Source organism: Ochotona princeps, chromosome 2 (genome assembly GCF_030435755.1).
Source record: "Ochotona princeps isolate mOchPri1 chromosome 2, mOchPri1.hap1, whole genome shotgun sequence".
Taxonomy (NCBI): Eukaryota; Metazoa; Chordata; class Mammalia; order Lagomorpha; family Ochotonidae; genus Ochotona; species Ochotona princeps.
Genome location: NC_080833.1, coordinates 8,127,823 through 8,153,073, shown reverse-complemented (window position 1 = coordinate 8,153,073; position 25,251 = coordinate 8,127,823). Strand labels below are relative to the sequence as shown.

Genomic DNA, 25,251 nt, shown 5'->3' with positions numbered 1-25,251 from the left:
CCTAATTTTACTCTGGAGGCAGAGAGAAAATGCTAAAAATCCAGTAGGTTCTATTTCCCATGCTAGAGGCAGGCACACACGTGTGATGTGCGTGTGCACGTGTACACGCACACACACACAGGGTTTGGCGACCGACATGGTTCTTGGCTCCTGGGTCACTGGAGCCTTGAACGAAGTCCCCAACATTTCCAAACTGGACAGACTTGCGGCTGTACTGTCAAGTGTCTTATCTGTCTTTTTCCTCTCCCCTTCCACCATGACATATCATCTCCTAGACAGAAATTAGGAAGGTTTCCCTCTGACCATGAACTTGACCATCTGAAAGATACTCAAGGAGGCTAGACAATTCCTTCCCCTCATCAAAGATGTCAACCCCTGAATAGGACCGTGTGTGGGTACGCGCAGAGCAGCGGCGCAAGGAGGGATTCACATGGCAAAGGGCCCAGCACCAACGGGCTTCCTTACAAGAGTGAGATCTTGGCTCCACGACAAGTGCTTTTCCAGTAACCGTGTACTTCTGATGGCTGCAGGCAGGGCAATGAGGTTCAAGTTAAAACTTGGTTTGAGTTTTCTTTCAAGTTCAATTAATTGAAAAATTAAGAGATGCTATTTGGGCAGATCTCAACAGAAGTCAACTTCTGAGCCCTTTCCGGCTCTGATCTCCATTTTGGAGGTCTAAGTCGACATCTATTTTGCTGGGGAAACTTGTGACGCAGCTCCTGCGGAGGAAGGCGGCTCTTGAACAGGTCTTTTACTGAGAGTTTCAAAGTTCTGTGCTGTAGATGTAAGAGCTTTGGGGATCCATCACGCAGGTGTCAGTTCTTTACTTACGAGTACCTTCCCGACATTTTCCGTGCAACCGCAATGACGAGCCCACCAATGACACCAATGCCTAGTAGGACCCCAACTATAATTCCAACCAGAGTCACTGTTGTCAAACCATCTGAATGAAAAGGGGGAAAAGGACACATGAGCCTCAGATTAAACAAAACCAGTCATAGGTAAACAATGCTGCCATCCCACTATCCACAACAAACAGTCTGGGTCGCTTCCCGTGTCTCCAGAGAACTGTTTCCACCCCACCTTCTGAATGGAAAGCTTCCGGGGTCTCAGGACCTATCCAGCATAACGCTGCCACTGTCTTCACTGCTAACTATTGGCTAATGGGGCTGCGTCATTGTTACACTGCTGCTATTCTCACTCTCAGTGACAAGAAATGGTGATGTGATGCCATTTTCCATGATCTCGCATGAAGCAAATAAATTCATTTGCAGATTGCTTATGTTTAAACAGAGAGAATTCTCTTTATTCTCTTTTAAAAGGAGGTTGAAATCTCTTCCAGGCTGCTCTTGCTGACTACCAGCTAGAGAAAGAATGCAAGGCACCTCAGAGATCAGGTTCAAAGGAAAACATTTTTTTTTTTCTAACTCCCACAGGACTATTTTGACAAGCAAGGTCTGACCTACCTTTCTCAGTGGTCTTCTCTGTCTCTCCATCTGCTTGTTCTGTTTAAAGAGAGAGATGTAACGATATGGAATTATTAGGATTTAATAACTATAATTTAACAACTGGCAAAAGACCGAATTTGCCCTAAGTAGAAAGCGGTAACACATAACCAAAATGGGTAATTTCCTAAATAAACTGGATGAAGGGATTTTTAAGCAAGCTTGAGCATGAAACTGTCTTCATGGTTATTATCATCAGGTTTATGAAGGCGTCATCCCAGCTATGGGCTCCGTACTTTTGTATTATGTTTTTCTCATCACCCAATTTGGAAAGCAGAGCCAAGAATGTGGAGCCACGGGCGTATTAAATAAATGATTGTAATGGTTCAGAGACTGAGGCAGCGAAAGAGTCCAGAGATGTGGGTTAAGATCCTGGAAAACGCACAGACCATGATGAAGTCCATGATTCATTGAGAATCACACTTCCATTTGGGTAAAGGGGACCAGGACTGGGATTCACCTGCGAGTGTCTATTCCCTCATCCCTGTTTGGTGGCAGAACTCAGCTTCCAGAGGCAGCAGCATGCCCGGCTAAACTGAATGAAGGAATGTGCCTAATACATCTGGATCCCTGCTACTCCAGGTTCCTCCCTGTTCAGACCCAGTCCAATAGCTACAAGGTGGATGTTCTCCATTGTGAGTGTCTTTGGGGGAAATTTTACATCATTCCTGTTTTAAAACAAAGGCATTTTGTTTTGTCTCGCCCATCAATCTCTTTATAGACTGAGCCCATAACACTTCTGGAAGTCGCTTTTTTTTTTTTTTTTTTTTTTTGGTTTTCAGATGGCAGGAAAAGTCACAATGCTTTGATTGAATGAGAAACTGGAAAGAGTAATCAATGAAGCTTTTCCCTAGAAACTTGGTTCACAAATACCCCAAATACTCAAATGTTTTCCTAACCAAAGGTAAAAGTAGCCCAATCAGCATATAAAAGACACTTATTGGGCCCAGCGCGATGGCATACTGGTTAAGGTCCTCGCCTTGCACACACCCAGGATCCTATATGGGCGCTGGTTCTAATCCTGGCTGCCCTGCTTCCCATCCAGCTCCCTGCTTGTGGCCTAGGAAAGAAGTAGAGGATGGCCCAAAGTTTTGGGACCCTGCACCCGTGTGGGAGACCCGGAAGAGGCTCCTGGCTTCGGATTGGCTCAGTTCCAGCAGTTGCGGCCGCTTGGGGAGTGAACCATCGGATGGAAGATCTCCTCTCTATCTCTCCTCTCTTTATATCCACCTTCACAATAAAAATTAAAAATAAATCTTTAAAAAAAAAGACACTTATTTTTCCACTAATTGGGTTTGAAACAAGACAACCTTTGGGCCAAGGGTCTCTTCAACTCAAGGTCGCTGTTCAAGATGGTCTTCCGGCGAGGCCCTGATTCCAGCTTTTCCTGCCTGAACTGAACCCAGTGCCCCGGGACCTGCACACAGAGCTGAAGCGGCCTGCGCCGCCCCATCCTGGCAGGCAGCTGGCAGGCTACTGGGGCTGAGCCTGTTTGGCACAAAGGCAGCATCACATCAGCTCCCAGAATGCCACCCCTTGGGCAGTCACTTGCTAATCACATCCTAACACAGTGGCTGCCAATCTCAGACACACAAGATGCTATTATCTTTACCAAAGGCACCATGATTAGAAAACAGGTTAGCAAAAACGCAGCAGGTTAGGGACACTCCTGTACTAAATGGAGAGCTTGTCAGTTCTGCCTTTCCTGGCTCACCCCCAATTGCACTGACTGTGACCATAAACATGCAGCATACATATGTAGCATACATGTGAACATTGTCATACGTGGGGGCATGCCATGGGCAAACTGGTCATCCACTGCCCTTTAATAAACACCCTGCCCTCTGAAAACACCAGCGGCTCTAATGGCATGTTAACTCATGCATGAAAACATCTTGCAATAACACTTATGAAAGCGCATACATCCCCTACAGTTGTACTTACTGCAACAGGGTGGAACAGAGGAAAGAAAAAAATAATGAACATTTCCAAGGCAACCAAGACTTTTCTTTTAATAGAAGAGAGGTATCTACTAAGATGGAGAAAAGCTCAACACAAAAGCTTCCCTTTTTGCTGTTGAGTAGTTGTCCACCACTGTTCAAACAAGCAATTCTTCAAAATTTTGAAATGCTTTCCTGGTCACTTCTATTCATTATGCTTTCTGTGCATTGGCCCAACTTGGTTCTCACTGATGTTCAATTGCTAATCTTCCTTCAACAGCTTCGAGGAAGCTTTAGAGTTTATTTCAAAGCACTTTATAAAGCTTTTAAAGTTGTGATAATACAGAGAGCATGAGGTCATGGTACTGGTCCCAGAATTAGGCATATTTTTTTGTTTGTTTTTAATCCCAAAGAACCAAATTTCTCTTAAGAAAGTGTTGGAAATAGGAATCTCTTTCCATTGCTGGATTGACAGGGACCCTCCCTCATGCTCATCAGTGATGGCTTAAACATTATAACAATAGAAGAGTGACAGTGGTCTCTCCCCTCCTATGTTTCCCTTCCCAGTGTCCCATTCACATCGTGGCAGGTGCCAATCTGAACCTCAAGTTCAACTTCAAATCCTGGTTTCTAGTAGATTTGTGTTCCATGTGTACAGACAGGAGCTCAATATAAGATGGTCAATATCAGCACAGAATCTATTAAGATTTATAGATTGACTGAGTTTTGTGATCTTGGTGATCAACATAAACTTCTTAGTGTAGCATTACATCAGGTCAATCATGCTGATCGGTGACTACCGAACTTGCCCTTATGGAAGCATTATCACTGGCCGTCCACCTTCCAGACTTAGAGAAATACGTTTTACAACCTAATGCAACAGATTCTGAATCCACCACATCGAGTTTGGTTCAGAATTCATGTCACACTCCAGAGTTATCTATTGATTATGGTTTTATCATATCTATTCATGAACTTTTGGGATGCACCAATTATGCAACTGTGGATCAGCCCCCATAGGCAGAACTGGTTTCTTACCCACGGGGTGACTTGTAGCCACATTCGGGGTGGTTGGCTTTGGGATCTCTTTATGAGAGTGGACTGTGCCTTCTGGGATTGAGTGATCTTCAATGCGACGAGATATTACACTGTCTGCACTTGTTGGCACCTAAGGGAGGCATAAATGAGGCAAAATGGAAAATAAAGATTGATGTGCTAAAATACATACTCTGCATTAAAAAAGGATTTACAGTGACACACACATGTAACAGCAGCCAGGGCGGAGAACAGAGTCCATTCTGGGAGCCTGAAACTCAACCCAGGTCTATTACGTTGGTGGCAGGAATCCAAGTTCTTGAGTCATCGCTGTTGCCTCCCAGTGTCCACAGTAGAAGGAAGCTGGAGTTGGGAGCAGAGGTGGAAATGGAATCCAAGCCCTTCAATACAGAATTAGCATCTGAACTGCTAGGACAAGTGTCCATCCCTAACAGGGTAAAGTTAATGCTATGTATTTGTCATAATGGTTCAAGTCTTCTAACAAGTGTCTACTCTGTTAAGCCACCACTTGCAATTTCGACATCCCATCTCCAAAGCACCAGAGTCCCAGTGCCTCTGCTTCCAATCCAGCTTCCTACTAACGCGCTTGACAAAACAGCAAAAGATGATATGAGTACTTGGGACCCCACCACCCACATTGGGGACCTGGGTGGAGTCCCGGGCTCCTGCTTTAGTCTGGCCATTCATTGTAGCCATGTGGGGAGTGGAACATCCAGCAAGTGGAACATCAACTGAAGATCAACTTTCTCTCTCTCTTTCTGAGACTTAGCCTTTCAAAATAAATGAACAAAGGAAAGAATCTTGATGACACTAACGAACATATATTTAGAACTTTCTATAGCAATGACATTGCTGTGAGAAGACTTCTATTGTATTGAAAAATGGCTTTTAACACATTGAAAATCAAAAACCTCCTTCTTCACCAGTGTGAGGCCCTGATCTGCGCTCCTACATGCAGCACACTGGCTGCCTGCTGACTGGATGACACTGGGAAGTAGTTTTTGTTGTGAACCACATAATCATGTCTGTGTACTGTAGCTCCTACTGGTTTTGTATATACGCACATTTTTCTGCTTGCTCATACAGAGGTAAGGAAGATCCCACCCTGGCATGTGATCACGTGCCTGTGGACAAACCCCTGTCTTACCAGGACACTCACCAGATCTTTGAAGATGTTAGACTCGAAGTGATCTTTGCTGGCACCTGCAGTCACCATGTAGTCTTCTGCACCTGAGATCACTGCACCACCTTCCACACCTGGCGACACAATCTCATCTTCTGGCTGGGGAGTGATGGCTGAGGGAGGGAGATTGAGTCAGGATGCAGGTGAACACTGTGCGGGCACTGACCTATGTGGCCTCCTCCCTAGGGGCCTTGGAGGATGGCTGTACAGGAGGTATACACTGTGTCTTTTCAGTACTGAGCCAGTCTTCTGATGCGATCAGATGATGAAGTACCACACTTGGCTCAGCAGAGCACCACCTAAACTTGGAAAATTCTTGAAGTTCCAGGCAAGATTTCTAAATAAACTTATTTCCAAATACCCTGCAAACTTTTTGATCACAGACTCCTGGGCTCAGTGTATGGCTAATCCTCTCCTTGCAAGCACCAAGACCCCATGTGGGTGCTATTTCATGCCTGGCTGCTCCACTTCCCATCAAGCTCCCTAATTATGGCCTGGGAAGGCAATAGAGGATGGTCTAAAGCTTTGGGACTCTGCATCCACATGGGAGACCCGGAAGAAGCTCCTGGCTTTGGATCAGCTCATCTCCAGCTGTTGCAGCCATTTGGGGAGTGAACAAGCAGATGGAAGATCTTTCTGTCTGTCCTCTCTGTAAATCTGCCTTCCCAATAAAAATAAATAAATTTTGAATCACAAAGTCCCAAAGTGGGTCTCCACCTAGCAGTTGTTATTCCCATGTTCATTTTATTTGAAAAGCAGAGAGAGGGTTAGAATCAGAGAGCAAGAGAGAGAGTTAGGGATCCTTCATCCACTGGTTCACTTCCCAAATGTCTGCAACAGCCAGGGATAGGCCAGGCCAGAGCCAGAAGCCAGGAACTCCACCCAAGCCTCCTACATGGGTGTCAGGGACCCAGCACTTGGGCCTTCACCTGCTGCCTCCCCAGAGTACACATTAGCAGGAAACTAGAATAAAGCAGAGCTATAGCTCAAATTCTGCAGCCCAGTACAGAAAGTAGGAGCTCCAACTGACTGACTGCTGAAAGGTCCAGCCCCATCTTACTAAAATCAAACTCTCTCTGTCTCTATGTAATGCTCAGACCACAGACCTCAGAAGTTTGGTCCAGCCTCTTCCAGCTGGGGTCATGGTCTCCAGAGGTGGGGCAGTGATCCGCTTCCAGGGCGTACTGAGACAACTGAACACTCAGTGCATCAGGAGCTCTGTTACTGCACCTCGCTGCCCCTGGCCCTGACTTTCCTGAATTCCCATCTGGATGAGTGACCTGTGGTGCCCAGGGAACAGGCCCTGCTAGAGCATAGGATTGCTGGGATGGGAGAGCACACTGAGTTTCACAACAGGAGAGTGTGATGGCTTGGCCGTGTCCTGCAGATGTCAAGTGTTAGAATCTTAACCTGCAAATTCATATGTGGATGACACAGAGTAGAATCTCTGGAAGGCGATTAGGATTAGACAAGGTCCCGAGGGTACGGCTCCTGTGACTTTCAGAAAGAACAGAGACCTTCGTTTGAATGCCAGCTCTGCTGTCCACGTGACGACCTGCACCCAGGATGACGCAGCCAGGGGGCCCGCCCCAGACATGGAGCAGACACCAGCCCCCACCTCCAGATCCCAGAGCCCAAGAAACCTCTCTTCTTACTCAATTACACAGTCACAGGAATTTGGTTAGAGCAACAGGAAATGGACTAAGACAGGGATGATGGGAAGAAGACACCCGCGCCCTCTCCAGCCTCTGTCACAACAATCCGGACCCATCACAGCTACGCTCGAGCTCCATCTCCTAGTCCACCCAATCACCCTTTCCATGAGCTGAAAATTCTGACTCATTGGCCATGGCTCTGGAAATTCCGTGACTAACTGCAGCTGCTGCAGAGTCAGCAAGTCGCACATCCCCGGAGAAGAGGGAGGGGCTGCTCAGAAACTTCTGTGTAACTAACAAGCAGATGTTTGCCTGCGTGCCAGCAGCACGCCAGGGAGATCCACTCCTTGCCTGAAGACCCCCTGTTTCCTCTCTGCAGAGCCAGCCCATCCAAAGGCCCAGCTACTGAATATTTGATCATAACTTCTCGGCAGATGCCTGGAAGAAGGAAGCCGCAGGAGCCCATTGGTTTGTTCTGTGCGCCTCCTTTTTGCAACTCCAGAGCTGATCCAGTTGCCAACGGCAGGCTTTGGATGAGCCACCTAAGCACATGCATTGATTTTTGATCTGGGGGAAAAAGTGTGTGCATGCCGACATGGGGTTTGCCTCCCATCTTGGTCACCTGTGGGGGTGGAAACGAAGTTTGTGCCTGGCTTCCACAAAGAACTAGGATTGTGATCTAGATGCTTAAAGTATGTATAAGTGCAAGGGAGAAATAACTTGCCAGTCGGGCATTGAGGGCATTTCAAGAAGTTCCTGAAGTGGGTGGGTGTTTGGTAGAGCAGATAAGACACTTCTTGGGATGTCTGCATCCCATGTTGGAGTGCATGGCTTTGAGCTCCACTTCTGATTCAGCTTTCTGCAAAGGTGCACCCTGGGAGGCAAAGCGATGGCTCAGGCAGCTGTGCACCTGCCACGTACAGGGGAGACCTGGATGGAGCTCCTGGCTCCTGGCTTCAGCCTGATCCAGCCCTGGATGTTGCGGGAAGTGAATAGTGAATGGAAGATCTGCTTTTCTCTCTCCCTGTTACTGCCTTTCAAAAAAAAATTTTTTTTTGTTTTTAAGATTTAGTGTGAAAACTGCTAAAATCCAGAGTTTCCTGCTAGCATGCATTTTCCATCTCACATATACATGGATTTTAAAATTATTGCCACCAAAATAAACTTATATTTCAATAATTTTAAAGTACTATTGTTCTCCTTATTCAAAAACTAATCCGGATTGCACATGAACTTGGTGATCAAATCATTCGTCTCTAATGCGTGTTCAGAGCCGCTCAGCAAAATCCCACGTTGTTGGGCTTCTCTACTTGAAAACAAAACAAACCTTGCTGGAGAAAAGGAAAAAAAAATCAGGTTACTGAGTGCTGTTGGTCTGGATTCTTTCAGGGAAAGCTCAGCCCCCTGAAGAGGGAATTCATAAAAATTCTATCTTGTTCTTTGCTGGCCTGGGGCCCCAGGGCCACGCACTAAACCCTCTCAGAATAGACAAAGGGTGTTTTATGAATGACAGCCGGGCTTAAGATGCAGGTCTTTGTCTCCCAGCCCCAGCATTCTCTTCTGCTCCCTGGGAAAGCCCATCTGGAACCAGAGGTGGACAATTGTCCCTCTTATCTTGGCCCAAGGCTTGCCAGGCATTGAATTCTGACTAGTAGGCTGGAAGCTGAGATCCAGCCAGCATCTGACATCCTTTGTGAAGTGAAAAACATGCTTCACACTCACACGTCTGAAGACATGAACACATGTACGTGGGTAGACACACACAGGAACTCATATTCATGCACACACACACACACACACACACACTGTTCTAGTGACGAGTCCCTGATCATAAGCTAACACTCACAGGCTGTCTAGGAGGGTCAGTTTTAGACAGAAAGAACCTCATGGTCACCTGGCCACACTCAGTTCAGCCAGCAGGTGTTTCAGAATCCATAGCAACTTGCAAGCACAGCAGGCAGCAGCTCACCCATTTGCCTTGGGATATTTTGTTGCTATTGTTACTGTTGAAAAGTTAGGCCAAGGTTTACCCTACCTATGAAGACAAGGCTTGGGTAAGTCAATTTTGCCCTGCTGCAATTCTTAGTTTTTTGAGGGGGAAAGGTAATGCTTGTTTTTGTAAAGGAGCTAATTGCAAGTTTTCTTTGCATAAACGTCTAGTATCTCTGAAGAAATCATTCTAGACTATACACATTTATGGGATGAAATTTCTTTAAACTAGTTTGGAATTCAGAGCCAACATGACATCAGGTCATCACTGTAATTATAGTGTCTTAGCAAAATTCTTAATGAAAAATTCTGGAATAAGAATTGAGCCATCTGGCTTTATTGGTGCTGCTTTGGTTTGTGGTGGGAAGTTGTTCCACCTGTCTGTCCATCATTTGTTTTGGGAGTGTTTTTTGTATTTCTCTCGTAGCTTTTCAGGCACTCTCCATACCTGAAGAACACATTCTTTGCCTTAGATGCTGTAGATACTACTCTGGCTTCTTTTTTTGGTTTTGTTTTGTTTATTTTAAAGATTCGTTTATTTGAAGGTCTGGGCAATGAGGGAGAGAGCAGGGAGGCAGCCAGCTGTTCTCTCAGCAGGCTCACTCCCCAAGCAGCTGCCACAGCCAGGGCTGGGTCAGGGTGACGGTTGGAACTAGGAACTCCAGCCTGGTCTGCTGCATATATGGGTGTAAGGAGCCCAAGCAGTTGAGCCATATTCTGCTTCCTTCCTAGCCGCATTAGTAGGAAGTTTGATCACAAATGGGACAACCAAGACTTTAACCAGCACTCCAATACTGTCACAGGTGGAGGCTTAATGTGCTATGACACAACACAAGCCCATGCTTTCTCTGTGTGTTTATTTTTTCTAGAACAACAGGTTGAACCCTCCTTGTCCAGAGTGTTGCAGGTCAGAAGTGTTCTGGATTTTGCATTCTGTTCAGATTTTGGAATATTTGCATACATGCAATGAGATACCTTAGGGATGGGATCCATGTCATGCCACAGAATTGATTTATATTTCATATGGTCTTTAACCTGGCTAAAGGTAATTTTTTATAATGCTTTTAGTGTACCTTTTGCTCAGAATGGGGAAAGAGACAAAAACAAGATCCCTCTGCTGGCTCACTCCCTGCAACAGCAGCCACTCTGGGCATCATGTGGTGAGGGGTTTGGGGAAGGTGCCAGGATGGGTTGAAGCAGCGAGATCACATGGGCTAGTCCTGCCATCCAGTGACACGGGTGGGCTGAGGCAGGGAGATCACATGGGCTAGTCCTGCCATCCAGTGACACGGGTGGGCTGAGGCAGGAAGATCACTTGGGCTAGTCCTGCCATCCAGGTGATGCAGGGTGGTCCTCACACCAGGACAGAGGTGGGAAGGGAAAGCAGCAGACAGGTTGTGATGGTGGGAAAGCCGTATCTGCTGCCAGGCACAAAGGCACACACCACTCCGCAGCCAGAGTTCCGTGTGCTGTTAGTTACAGCTCTGCTGAAAACGGCTCTGCGGCTAGGGCTGGGTTTTCGAGAGACAGTAGAACACCCCTCAATGAGGTGGCATCACCTTGCTTTGTTAGGGCATTCATGAAAGTCCTCTGTCTAAAGAACCTCCCCCAGGGACTGCTGCCTGTCGGTGCCCCCAGGTTAAGCTGCCAATGTGACACCAGCCCCCCAGGGAAGTGCTGGTTCCAGTCCTGGTTACTTGTGATGCAGCTTCTTGCTAATGCACCTGGGAATGCAATGGATGCTGGCCCAAGTGCTCTGCTGGCATCCCTGCGACTCACACAGCAGACTCAGACGGAGCTCCAGGGCCTTGGTTTCAGCCTGGCCCAGCCCAAGCTGCTGCGGCTCTTTGGGGGAGTGAACCTGTGGAACGAAGACCTCTCTGGCTCTCTCCCTCTGTCTCTGTAATTCTGCCTTTAAAATAACTCAATTAAAACAAAAGCAGAACGTCTACCCACTTCTGCTCCTGTATACAAGAAAAGTTTTTTCCGCTCCTACTCCTGCCGACCCACGTTTCAAGGGTGAAGAGCGGGAGACGTGGCTTTCACTCTGTCTTACCTCAAAATGGCAATGTTGATTTTAAAAATAAAGCAGTTGCAAGATGAGCCAACAGATTAAGGCATTCTTTCATGTTGCGTGGTGTTTTCTAGCACTTTGGGCTGCTCCAGCGTTTAAATGCACAAATACGTTTTTGAGGATGGATGACGAAACAGCCTTGGAATGATTTTTGTGTCCCCTGAGAAGCCGAATTTCTCTCTCTTTCTCTGCCTCTCTCTCTCTCTGTGACACCCTAGGAAATTCTGGATTTTCCCCTAAGGACAGACTGCAGGATAACTAATAATTAACTTCAGGATCTCTGTCTCCCAGTTACACTGAAGATGAACGAATGCTTTTGAAGCCACCTCAAACATCACTCAGGACAACAAAGTCCCCGTTTGTGTCCCTGTGCACAGACACAGGCTTTGAGCTTTGCATCAGGTTGCAAAGAAAACCCACCTGCCAGCTCAGTAATGGGGCTCCGCCATCTTCTCAGCCCTCTGTTGAGTCTTTCCGTCTGCTTCACGTCCCAATCTCAATCTCAGCTGTTTGCTAGGGGCTTCCCTCAAGCTCCCAGGGGGCGGGTTTCTGGAACAGTGTATGGCACTCCACCTCTGCTTCCATGATCTTCCTCTTGGGTGCTTCGCTGGCTTCCCTAGGCTGGCCCCACCCCTGAACTGGTGCTGAAGCCTTTGAAGTTCCTTAGCACACGCTCCAGAAAAACCCATTTCCTACCCACAGCTGTGTGTCCCCAGCTCCTGGCAGATGCTGGGTGCTGACGGGGCCAGCCATTCCTCGCACCCCCCTTCTTTCCTTCCACAGATCCTGGGAGTTGTTTACCAGCCAGAGCTGGAAACTCTTAAGCAGCCCAGGACTCATCTAAGCATGCCTCCAAAAGCCTTGGCCCTGCCCTGCCAGGTACCCACCAGAAGCACACACTCATTTCATTTTCCCACAGGTAGCACAGTGCAATCTGAAGCCCTACATTCCTGGGACCTATTTAGTGGATGTCGGTTGACTGACTGGTTGTGTAACCACACTTGCGGCCACGTGGGGTGTTTTTGTTTTTGTTTTTGTTTTTTTGAGCTACCTCTTGGATTATAATCTTCTGCCACCATCCACTGGGACTCATCCTATAGTTGTTAAATATATTTCCTAAATGAAAGAGAAGGTGTGGCTGAAGACAGAACAACGTCCCTGTGAGGGTGGACTTTACTTTCCCTGCCCCACATTTGATTTCTAACCAACAGTAGGTTATCCAGTCACTGGGGCACTGAGCACATGGTCCAGTTGAGTACATCAGGTTGGGCTCAGTGAGAGACAAAACCTGACAGCACTTAGGATGCACCTGCTAAGGCAGTAGGGGTCAGACAACTGTCCCCACCTCCTCAGCAGATGTCACAGGAACCCTTCACACAGACTTGGACTCAGAGCACCTAATGACTTCAGTGGGGAGGCATGATGCCCTCATATTTTCTCTGGGTTCTGCCACAACTGAAAGCAGCATTCTAGAAGTTTCTGTAGTTGAACATGGACAATTATGAAAGAAATGAGCGCAGAGTGCGAAGGAACTTGGTTTTCTCTTCGGTGGATTGAGTCATATTAAGTCACCAGGCAGGTAGAAAAGGCAGGATGTAAACTCCGCAAGGCAACAGCAGGCAAGCAACACATCCTTGAGGGAAGGACTGACATTCTGTGTAGCTTGACTCATCTCTGCTTTCAGTTCCTACAACTACGCATGAGGGCACCTTCAACATGGCCACCAAGGGTGGAAATTATCCGAGAACATGAAAACATGGTGCCACACACTCACTCTTGATCTTTTGATTTTTAAAAAAGATTTGTTTTATTTATTTGAAAGGCAGAATTACCTGAAGAAAGAGAGAGAGAGATCTCCATCTACTAGTTCACTCTCCAAATGGCTAGAAGAGCTAGGGCTGAGCCAGATGGAACCCAGGGAGCAGGGAGATTTTCTGCATCTCCCAGTGTAGACGCAAGGGCTCAAGCCCTTGGCTCATGCTCCACAGCTTTTCAGGTACATTATCAGAGAGCTGGATTGAAAGTTGAGCAGCCAATTGGGGCAATGGACTGTGCCAGACCCTGTACTGGCAAGCACATACAAGAACCAGGTCTAGGAACAGCTCAGACGAAGTTTCTTTGGGGATCCTTCCAACTGAACTGCCAATCTCAAAACCCCAACCACGAAGAGAAATGCAGGTTCCATGGTCTGACTGTGGAGTGCAAGTATCAAAGCTGAGCCTCCTCAGAGTCTCAGATGGAGCAGTGGACAGCACATCCAGGTGCACATGGAGGACATGGCAGTCCATTGGATTCTGCAGAGGACACCTGGCACCACAACAGAGGACGGAGGGCAGAACAAATCATTCAACTACCCCAGCCAGGTGTTGGCAGTGAAAATCTGGGCAGACGGAGACTCTAAGATGAACTGTGTCAGCCAGTAAATTCTGGAGAGATATCATCGTGCTTGGAATTGTGAGATTGGCGGCAATTCAGAACTGTTGAACTATCAAAACCATTTGTGCAGGACCCTTGGAGCATGCCCCACACCAGGGACCTGAGATGGGCAGGAGGCTGGGTAGGGTTTCTCCTTTTATCTCACCCTTTACCCTAGATACAGAAAATAATAACAATAACATGGAAACAATGGTCTTACACACTTTCCTGTAAACCTTGACCCTTTGTGCCCTAATCAACTACATAAAGATTATTTAAAAAGAAAATTGAGCAGCCCGGACTCAAACCAGTGTCAATATTAAATGCCAGTGTCACAGGCAACGGCGTCACCTTTACACTCTTGATCCTGACTGCTCACAAGCTGACCACATCCTCATCTGTCAGAAGCCAATCGCACTGCCCATGTGGCATGCAGGTGGCCATGCACGCTCCTCCCACAGGGTCCCAGCTTTCCTGAGTGTGGGTCACTCTTGCCCAGAGGACTGCAGTGGACTGAGGCTGTGGAGATGGTGGCTTTTGCAGGAGCTCGAGGCGGGGCTGCCAAGGGCACACTGCAGCTTCAACTTCACTTCCACCACCTACCATACACCTGGCACTACCCAGGCACACCATCAATGTGCTCCCCCTGTACCAGTATGGGGTTGGGAACACTTGGTATCCACTACATTCCCCCTACTGGCACCTGGGAGTTCCTTCTGGGAACCAGCCAGCCACTGCACTCTAAAGTGATGGCTCAGCCGCCAGTCAGAAGAATGTGTGAATGATACCAGTTGATTCAGGGTTTGGGGGAATGCGTCAGCTCACCCACTCACCCTTGGGCACAAACAGAGCTTGCTCCAGTGCCTCTGTGGTCCGACTGCAGGCTACTGCCGCCAGCTCCAAACCAAGATTACTCAACTAGAGCGAGGTTTCACTTTGACCAAGAACAGAACTTGTCCGTAAAAGAGGAAGTGAGCTCACAGTTTTGTAGACACCTCTGTAGTAACTCCTCTGGAACTCAGCGGGGGGCACCTTTTTCGGGGAGGATGTTTTAGGACTCACCTCAGGAATGCAGGATGTCAAAACACCTGCTCTGGAAACCCCGCCCCAGCTCGGGGCACCCCTGTCGGTGGCGGCATGAGGAAGCCCCAGCCCTCTGCTCAGAAGTTGAACGGAAGCCTTAGCCCTGACTCAGGCAGGCAGGCAGCTAAGAAGGCCCTGGTTTTGCAAGAGTGAAAAGAGGAGTCCCTTTCCATCTGACCTCCGTGTCCCCGCTGTGAGCCCAGGAGGACGCAGGCCTGCAGGAATGTGTAGAATGTGGGTGTTCCCACTTGCTGCCCCGGGCCTTGGGCATCAGCCTGCTTTAGGAGCTTGCAGTGTGTCTCCGTGGATTTTACTTTGAATGTTATTGGCTGAGATTCCACCTTTCCCCAGCCATCTTCTCCACGCTGTTCTGATGTGTGGGAAATTGGGGCAGTCCACTCCACCTTCAGGGTGTACCGCTGTTGTTCACAGCGGACGATTCCCCAAAGGACTCAGACGCCATGCCACGCCCCTGTGCTCACTGTGTCTAAATCAGCACGTAAATGCTGACCCTTCTCCCCTGGCTGGTCCGAACCTCAGATCCCAGCCACCTGTTTTTTATGTATCTCTATCACGTGTCTTCCTGGATGATCCTGTTTCCTGTCTGATGTTCGCTGCGGATGGACCTACTGCATGTTCCTTCAAGTGCTCCTTCCCTGAGAGCCAGGAGATGTACACAAGTTATTACCACACAGCAGTGAGATCGCCGGTCAAGAACAGGGAGAGGACAAATGTTGGGCACAGTCATTGAGACGTGGCTGGGACACCAGCATCCTGCGTCAGAGTGTCCTGGTCTGAGTCCCAGCTGTGTTGCTAACTCCAGCTTCCTACAAGGTACTTGGGTCTCTGCCACCCACTTGGCTCCTGACTCTTGCTTTCAACGTTGCCCACCCATAGCCCCAGTAAACTCCTGCCTTCTAAAACAAACTCAAAAATGTAAAAAGACAGAACAAAATAGAAGGGCTCAGATTTCCTAACTTCAACTAACTCCAAAGCTACGGTGATCAAGACTGTGTGTTCCAGCACACGGACAAATGTATGGATAAATGGAATAGAACTGAGAGTCCAAGCAAGAAACCTCTATGCATTGATGAGTCACTGACTTTTGAAAAAAGGAAAATTCACTGGGGAAAGGATAACTTTGCCAACACATGACGCTGAGACGAAAGGTTGGAGCCTGAAGCTCCACCCAGAATTCAAAAGAATAGAGCACATCCAAAAATCCACTCCAAATGAATCAAAGGCCCGTATGTCAGAGCTACAACTATTCAATAGAACAGCAAATTTTTGTAACCTGGAATAGCCAATAACTTCCCCAGCTATGACATGAATTGTAGCAGCAATAGAAGGAAAAATAAATAAATAAACAGGATTTCAACATTTTGAAAGTGTGTGCCTTTAGGGGACCCTTTCCCCCACCCCCGGACCCACAAAGACAACCAAACCAATCCAAAGAGTGGGAAACATGCTTGCAGCTCACGTATGTGTCTGGAACACATGAAGCATGCTGTTAACAATAGACAGCCTGTTTTTAAAAGGGTAAAGGATTTAAACAGATATTTCTTCAAAGACACACAATTGGCCAAAATACATACGAAAAGATGTCCCACATAATTTGTCAAGCCACTCATTTATACTCATTAGGATGCTTACTATTCTAGCACACAGCCAGAGAGAAACAGAAAGACAGCCGGCGCTGGCAACCATGTCCTACTGGTGAGAGGATACAGTGGTGCAGCCACTTTGGAATAGAGCAGGGGCTCTGCAGAGTCCCACAGCGTGACCAGGCGATGGAGCACTTCTACTCCTTGGTACACAACTAAGAGAAGTGAAGACACAAAGCCCTGTGTGTGACGGTCACAGAATTACAGATGAGAGCCCTAAAGTAGAATCAACCTGAACGTCCACTAACTGGTAAATGGGTGAGCAAAATGTGATACACCCAGAAAACGGAATATTATTTAGCTACAGAAGAGAGCAATCTTTCTAAAAATATATTTATTTACTTGAACAGCAGAGTTACAAAGAGGGAGAGGCAGAAAGAGAAAGAGAGAGAGAAAGAGAGAGAGAGAGAGAGAGAGAGAGATCATCTATCACTGGTCCACTTCCCAAATGGCTGCAATGGCTGAGGCTGGGTCAGGTCAAATCTGGGAGCCGGGAGTATTAACCACATCTCCTACCTGGATATCAGGGGTTTAAAGCCATTAGCAGGGACTTAGGTCAGAAGTGGAGCAGCCAGGACTTGAACCAGCACCCCTACGCTGCTCTCACCAAGTAGGAAATGAGGGACAAGCGAGTGGGGAATGCTGCGTTGCAGACCTTGCCGGCTCTGAGTCCTTAGACTCTGGTCCCCTCTTGGTCTTCATTTGCTGACTTGCACCTGCTCCGAGACTGGTCCCACCACGACATGGCTCTCGCATCATTCACTTCAGACAACCACCATCCCTGACCCTCCCACTCCCATTATCCATTACTGCGCACACAAAAGTCCGCCCTCCATGCGCCGTGGACTCCTGAGACCCCCCTGTTGCCTGCGACTGTCCACTCCACCTGCTCCAGCGGCCTTCACCGCTCGCCCCAGACCTTGATGCCCACACATCTCCCCACAAAACCCAGGGTGGTTAAATGTCATCACACATCTGCTCCAGCACTTTCGCCTCTCCAGAAAGTTCTTCCCTGCCCCCTTCCCCAACTACCCCACCCTCCTCCGCACGAAGCTCCGTCCAGCTCCACACAGCCACAGAATCTGTCAGCTCCCGAGTCTGGCACTAGGCAGTGGTGTGTGCAGCCCAGCACATCCGCACTGATGTTGCCTCGGGTTGATTTCTGTGGTCTAGCTAGGCTCACACTCCAGGCCTTCTCTCTAGCCCAGTTTGTTTTCACATGAGTTTCTGACACACAGGAAATATACATAGGAGTGGGGTATGTTGACAAAAGTGCGATGGTCGGGCGTAATGAGCACATCCATCATTTAAACATGTCTTGCTTTCTGAAGGAACATTCCAGATCCTCTCTATGTACTCTGCAATGCACAGTGAACTGAAGTTGATCCTCGTTATCCCGCTGTTCTAGAGAACAGAAGCCATTCCTCCCATTTGCTGGCACCCTCTGTGCCCACTAACCACCCCCAACTCTTAACATCCTTACTAACATGCGCAGTCCCAAGCACTAACACTGACAGCATCTTTTCATTCTGTGTGCCTGGCATTCAGCACAAGAATTAGGTGGAGAGCCCGGCACACTAGCCTAGTGGCTCAATCTTCACCTTGCATGCTCCAGGATCCTGTGTGGACACCAGTTTGTGTCCTGGATCCTGTGCTTCGCACCCAGCTCCCTGCTTGTGGCCTGGGAAGGCCGTGGAGAGTGGCCTAAACCCTTGGGACGCTGTACCTGTGTGGGAGACTGGAGGGAGACTCCTGGCTCCTGGCTCCTGGCTTTGGATCAGCTCTGCTCTGGCCATCGAGGCCACTTGGGGAGTGAACCAGTGGACAGAGAATCCTTCTGTCTCTTCTTCTCTCTGCAAATCTGTCTTTCCCATAAAAATAAAATCTTAAAAAAAAAATAGGTATTTGGCCACATTCACTCCAGCAAAGAAAGTGTGTCTGTGCTTGCTTCTGCTGCAAGCAGCTTGAAGGGACCAGCTGGCGTCCCTCTTAGGCCCAAGCGGCTGCCTGCTCGGTGGCTGGGGCGGCGGCTCTGGGGCTGAGCCTGTGCCTGGGTTCAGGTTTCACCGCTGCCATTGCCCAGGCTCATGGCTGCATGCAAGTTGCTGAGTCTCTCTGAGATTCTTCAAAACTCCCGTAAACCACAAATAGCTCCTGCCCCATGCGTTCGCTCCAAGTACTAGCTGAAAACAGGGCTCATGGACAGCTGATATGCAGCAAAGGCTGAGAAAATGCTAGGTGGCTGTATCCTTACGGCTGTTAACACCACCCTTTCAGAATGTGCTTTGTAGCCTTAATCACATGTACTCCTGGAGGGGGGGGTCATCCAACTCAGATGAAACAGTTTCATGTCACCAACTTCCGAGAGGCCAGGAAACAGCTTCTCCACACTAGGAAATAGTTCTCCAGTGCTTCAGACACATCTTGGCTACCCAAGGCATATTCTCATCAGGAGTGAAACAGCCGAGTTGCTCTGTGGCTGAGAAACTCTGTGGTGGGCATAGACGGGTCCCAAGCCACACACCGGGCCAGGGCCAGAAGCACTGCGAGGCTGTGCAGGTGCGGTGGATCCTGACTCATTCCTGAACTTCCGTGAGTGAGATCCGAACACGTGGGCCACCACACACCACATCATTCCCACTCGCTGAGAACAGCGTGCATGTTGCGCTGTCTCCCTGCTGCCTGACTCACACAGCAACTACTCAAGCAGTATTGATGAAATAAATGAATCCCTCAGGCAGGGCAAGTTGAACAAACCCCATGCCTTTCCTCTCCCTTGCTAAGCTCTGGACAATTCGATCCTCTTCTCCTGGGGACATGAGTCATGTGTTCCTGCTCTCATCATCAGAAGTACATTTCCAGATCACGCATGCTCACTGCTGGCTTCTACTCTGCGCATACTGTAGAGTTAGGGGTGGTGCCCACTGCTGTCCTTTCTCTACGCCGGGAGCACTCCATGACCTTGCCTCTTTGGGCAGAAGTCAAAACCTCATATTCTTCCCGAAACGTGATCTTCCTCTCCATGGGTCTCTTCGCTTTCTGCATTACAGTTAGCAGAACACCAGTGGGATCCAACTTTGGCTCTCTCAACCACCAAGCCAACACGCTGGCCTCGGCGGCAGGTCTTTCCCTGGAAGGAGCTAGATTCACCTCCAAAGATGAACCCATCTCCTCTGATGAATCCTTGAGGCAAAGATCCCCTGCCCTCCTTTTCTGTCAAAGCTCACACAAGCTTGGTACCAGCAGGCTGGCTGGGAATAGGCCAGCTGATGGGCACTGGAGTTAGGCAAACAGCAAGGACACAGCCATGTGGCTCTCCTGCCTTAACCTGCAAGTGCCTTTGTTGTGCCCTAACCTGAGCCCTTTGATAAAAATGTCTCAGCCTTTTTCTTTCCTCCAAAGTTCAAAGATTCCAAGCTCCCTTGGAGAGATACTTCAGCTCTTGTCCACTCCACAGGAATGCCAAGACAAACCTCAAGTCATCGCTCACATGGCCCAGGGCTCCCTGTGCCCCAGCCCAACAAAACCCTCTCCAGTTGTACCCTTGAGAGACCTTGGGGTGGTGGGCAGGGCCACCCAGGGTCCCATTCAGCTCATGAGATGGGGACTGAGTTTCTCTCTCTCCTCATCCTCCCCAGGAATACTCCTTCAAGCTGCAACTGGGCAGACCTGCTCTCAGACACCAGAAATATGACAAACATCCAGAAAAGCCCATGGAATGTGAAGCACAGGCCGTGGCCTTGTGGGTGGAGTGCAGGGTATGCTTTCTAATGCTAGGTGTGTCTGTCTCGAGAGCCTGTGGGTCAGATCCAGCACGCAGCAACAGCCCATGTTCTGCAGGAAGGCTCAGCTGTGTATCTGTAGCCTGAACACATGAAGTCTACCTATTTTAATGGCTATGAGAGTCTCTCTCTTATGGGAATACAAAAGTGAAAATATTTAACAAAAGGGGTTTTTATATCATTGAAAAAATTATTATTATTTCCATGGTATTTGAGAAGCAGAGAAACAGATGGGAAGTTTCCAATCACCTATTCACTCTCTGAATATCCACCACACTAGGACTGGGCCAGGCTGAAGTCAGGAGCCCAGGGTCTGAGTAGTGTCTCTCGTGGGCGGCAGGGACCTGAGCCCTGGAACCATCACTCGTGTATGCCTGGTATTGAACCTAGGTACTCCAACATGGGAACATGGGGCATGGTTATCTTAACTGGCACCTTGCTGTTGTGGGGCTTTTCTGTTCGTTTGTTTTGTTTTCAGAAAGCAAAGTAATGTACTAAAAAGAGCTCAAGGTTTGGCACTAGATTTAGACTCTCAGTTCTGGCACATCCTGAAATGAGAGCATGTCATTCACAGAGCTTGTGATGGCAAAATGAGGCAGCTGGTGCCATGCTGGCTCATGGTGAGGGCTGGGAAGGGGAGGGAGGTGGTGCTGTCCTTCCTCTTTGGCTGGGCCACCTGCCTTCGTGCCAATCCCGAGGGCTCCCTAACGCTCTGGGACAGAGGCAGTCCTGTGCTGCTCAGTTCACGGAAGCCAGAGAAAGGAAGGAGTTTGTTCCCGCTGGCTCCATCCAGTCTCAGCCATCTCATGCTTGGGCTCATTTTTTTTTAAAATGTGCTTTTCTATTGAATGCTATTTGGTTTGTATACACCAGAGCAATGAATGGGGTCCCTCACCAAGTCCCTGAAAGAGTCCATCTTCATTAAATGCCCAAAGTGCCACAAAAACTCCTAGCAACTCATGAAGACTTCGGAGCCTCAAAAACTGGCAAGGATTTGAGGGAAATCACAGGGAAATTTGCCGTATGCTTAATTCTGGGTAGATTAGTCCCGGAAAGTCACATGTGAGTGAGCAGCTTGCAGAAGTTCACAAAACAAACAGACTCCCAGAAAGGGCCCGGAGGATGTGTTTTGGATGAAAGTTCAGGACGAGGGTGCGGCCTGATGTTGAAGAAAATGCCAGCTGTGTGCACAAACAGATCTTCTCCAAATCCAGAAAAACGACACTCAGCCCCGGATTACAAGAGCAAACCAGGCTACAGCTGTAGCCGGGGGACACCCAGGACGGTGGCAGATCCCTCAAGAAGGACCGTGACACTCATCACCACGATCCAGTCCCAAACAATAGCTCGGCTCAATGAAATCACTCATCCACATTCAAGTCGTGGCACTCATTCTCCTCAAACAAAAGCCCGGCTGGGCCTTCCACCATCTGTAGCCCTGCACATCTCGGGCCCTGTCTAGCCTGAGAGCGGGGCCTGCTTTCTTTTAGCGGTCAAGTCCCAATCCCAAAGCAGCTGGTTTTTCAGACGGGGCATGATTGTGCTCTCCATGGGTAACTGTGCAACGGTAGAGAGGCCTTAAGAAAGACAATCATAGCTACCCTCTCCCCGGGGAAGAGCAGAGGGTGTGGCCCAGCTGTTGGCTTTCCTGGGAGGCACATGCATGGCTCAGGTGGAGAGCACCCCTCACCTGGCATGAAGTGGGGTCACAGGCACAGTGTCTCAGCAACATGGAAGTTGACACAGACACAGCTCCGTCTGCTTCCTGGTGGCAGCAGAAATTCCCAAGATAGGACCGCCACAAATAGCCACCGGCCTCACTGAGAAGAGGTGCCCGCAGCCCGACTCAGGACAGACCTGTGTTCCCTGTCATTTCCCTAAGGCTGGGGCTTTCCGTCTGTGTGCAATTATGGGAAGCCTAGGATGGCTCCATCCTTCCTACAAACCACTCCCTCGGCGAGAGTGGCCCTGGATCCCCAGTTCGCAGGACGCCAGAGCATGGCTCAGCCCCAAAGATCTCTGGCTTACAGAAAGGACCACCAGGGAGGGGAGAGTGTGGCCAATGAAGCAAACAGCATCTCCCTCCGAACAAATTCAGTTACTGACTTCACTGCTCAAGTTCAACACGCAGCCCCCAATCCCACTTAAACCCTCAACTTTGGGAACAATCTTCCTCAGCATGGGCCGCTAAGAAACCCACTGGGGTGGCACCAAGCGATATCAAGGCCACCTTAGCAGGGAACCCTTCAACCCTAAATCGACCCTCTTGAAGTTCCCTCCCTCCCCCATTCCCAGGAGAACAGCTTCTCCTGGGACCACGGACATCATCGTGGCCATGCACCCGTCTGCAGGACAGGCAGCCTCGCTGGCGCTGTTGGGGAAAGTTCCTTCCACCTGAACTCCTATGAGCTGGCCCCGGGGCAGGCGCCCTCGTTGCCTACCCGGGCTGCCTGTGGATTCCGGGGCTCCTTCTGCCAGGAGACTCAGCTCTGGCTCCACCGCTGCCACTCCTCCTCCTGCGCGCACACACACGCGCTCCCAGCCTAGGGCTCCCCCGCGCTCCCTTGGGCAACCTCCAGGGCCAGGCCCGGTAGTCTGCCATGGATCTCCGCTCCTCCCCAACACCCCCCTTCCCCCCACCACACGTCAGCCCCGGGCAGGGCTCACCTGCCGCGGCGGCCGACACCCAAGGCCAGGCGTTGCCCAGGAGCAAAAGCAGAAGGCGCGCCTTCCACATCTCGCCGGCGGCTCACTTGTTCTCTCCGGCGGCGGTTTCGGCGCGCAGGACCGGGAGAGGCACTGGCAGAGTCCTGGGAGGCGAGGAAAACGTCCCGCGGCCACAGGCCCAACCTGGAGCAGCGCACGACGGTGCCTTGGGCGCACGGCGGTGGCGGCAGCCGTGGGGACAGCGAACTTCGCAGCTGGCAACGTGGGCAGCGAAGTCAGCATTTATCCCCGCCGCCGTAGAGGGCGGGGAGCCGGGTGGCTAAACGGTGGTCTCAGCCCCCGCGCTAGGACCGCCCTCTAGGCCCGACACTGTCTGGTCAGGTTTAAAGTTACAGCGCCCCAACTGCAGGCGCCGTGCGGGGCGCACGGCCGCGGGTCGCGATGTCGTATTTGTACTTTTTGGACTATGTTTTTGTTTCTGTTTTTGAAGAGGCGGGTGCAAGTTTTTCTTGTGACAGACGGAGCGAGAAATAAACTTCTTTGTGTGATCATGAGTGTTTGGACCAAGGCTGGGACTGTTCCTTTGTGAACATTGAATTTGATGGCTTGAAACATTTTTTTTTTCTTTTTTAGCCATCAACTAAGTGGGCCCGAGGCGTCTCACGCTGGTCAATCGCGCCTTTGTCTGGGGGACCAAGAACTAGCCAGAAGAGAATTTGGTAATCTCAGCTTCGGAAAAGCAGCTAACCTCCCATCAGCCTGCTTGCTGAGCTGGAAGATTGGGCTGGTGCACCTGCGCAGTGCAACAAGGGGTCCCTGACATGAGTCCACTTCCAACTCCTTCCCACCCCCTTTAACCCTGGAGTTGAACCCTGGACTAGCTAGTTAATTTATGCAGCTTTGCCTTGATTCCAGCAACATATACATACACAGATAATATGTATCATATATTAAACTTAATGTCCTTCTGAACTATTGGAATTGGTGGGGGGAAGTTTGGGAGGTGGTCCCCCGGCGCCATCCTCCGAGGCCACAGATGCCATTCACCTGAAATATGAAAGGCCCCAAGTTGCTTTCAGATCTGCGTCCCGTCCTCGACTCTGGTACCAGGTTTACATTGACCTAAGGGTCACATGGCTGAGGGAGGAGGGGTAGTTGCTGTTTTAAAAGCTTGAGTTTGGACCCCAGACCCATAGACTCAAACCCTTTGGGAATTCCTCTGTTAAACCAATGTCCCAGGTTTTCCTAAACCTTGCCCTCCGGCTTAGCTTCTCAGCAGAGGTGGGGGATGGGGAAGAGCTTGTGGGTTCCCCAAGGCTGGTTACCAAGTAGGTGCTGCTGGGGTAGGGCTGGACGGGCAGATTCTGCCTAGCTTAAACATTGACTTGGGGCTAACCAGAGAGGTGCTGAGCACCGGCTAGGGAGGGAAGACAAACTTTCCCAAGTGAGCTACCTTCTAGCATCTCTCCAGGACCAGTCATGGCTGTTGAGCCACTGACATGTCTGAATGACCTGTTAGATGGCGGTCAGTGCAAGGCAACTCCAAGGCCATGGAAAGGACATGGACCACCTTCCCTAGGAAAGGAAATAAGAGGATGCCAAGGTGGGGTGGGGGTGGGGAGACTGGGTTAAAGGGAGATGTCTGGAGCATTCCTTTTCCCTGTCTCCCAAGAAGGGGGTGGGGGAGACAAGGGGAGGCAGAGGAAGGTGTCTGGATTCTAAAAGGTTTCTCACCTGGCCGTCAAGCAAGGGATGGATTAGGGGCTAGGATGAGGAACTGTGAACACGGTCTGGGAGCTGTTGACCCGATACTCCACTGGAAAAGTGGCTAGACCTTGCAGGGGAATCCAAAGTCCAAAGGCAAGAAGTCACTTCCATGGATTCCTGTCCCATCCCTTGGGGTCTCTGCTCTGGGAAACTGGGTTCTCCCAACTCCACCTATTTCCAACCAGTAACTAGTGTTTGCGCCCCCTGCTGTGCCTCTGTTTGCCTGAGCACCTGCTGTGCCCCCAGGGATCTCCCTGACGCCCACCCCCTCCTGTTGATAGGCTATCTAATGCCCGATCCACTGGGCTGCACACAACTTTGCTTGTAAACCTCCTAGAAGAATTTTGGGGAAAAAAATGAGGTGTCAATTATTTTTCATCCTGCACAGGATATTTTTACAAGAAAAGTTTATTTATCTGGGAACCAGAGAGAGCTCTCCCATCTGCTGGTTCCTCCCCAGTGCTTACCAGG

At 49.4% G+C, this 25,251-nt stretch overlaps 1 protein-coding gene across 1 annotated transcript; it reads right to left on the bottom strand.

The window, feature by feature from the left end:
* Positions 1-397: 397 nt before the first annotated feature.
* PDPN (podoplanin) lies at positions 398-23,436 on the bottom strand. Its single transcript, XM_058675447.1, has 5 exons — positions 23,014-23,436; positions 5,661-5,797; positions 4,484-4,613; positions 1,467-1,505; positions 398-943 (listed from the first exon to the last, which is right to left on the bottom strand). The coding sequence occupies exons 1-5, from the start codon at positions 23,081-23,083 to the stop codon at positions 828-830; spliced, it is 492 nt and encodes a 163-aa protein (XP_058531430.1). The 5' UTR covers positions 23,084-23,436; the 3' UTR covers positions 398-827.
* Between the last annotated feature and the right edge of the window lie 1,815 nt (positions 23,437-25,251).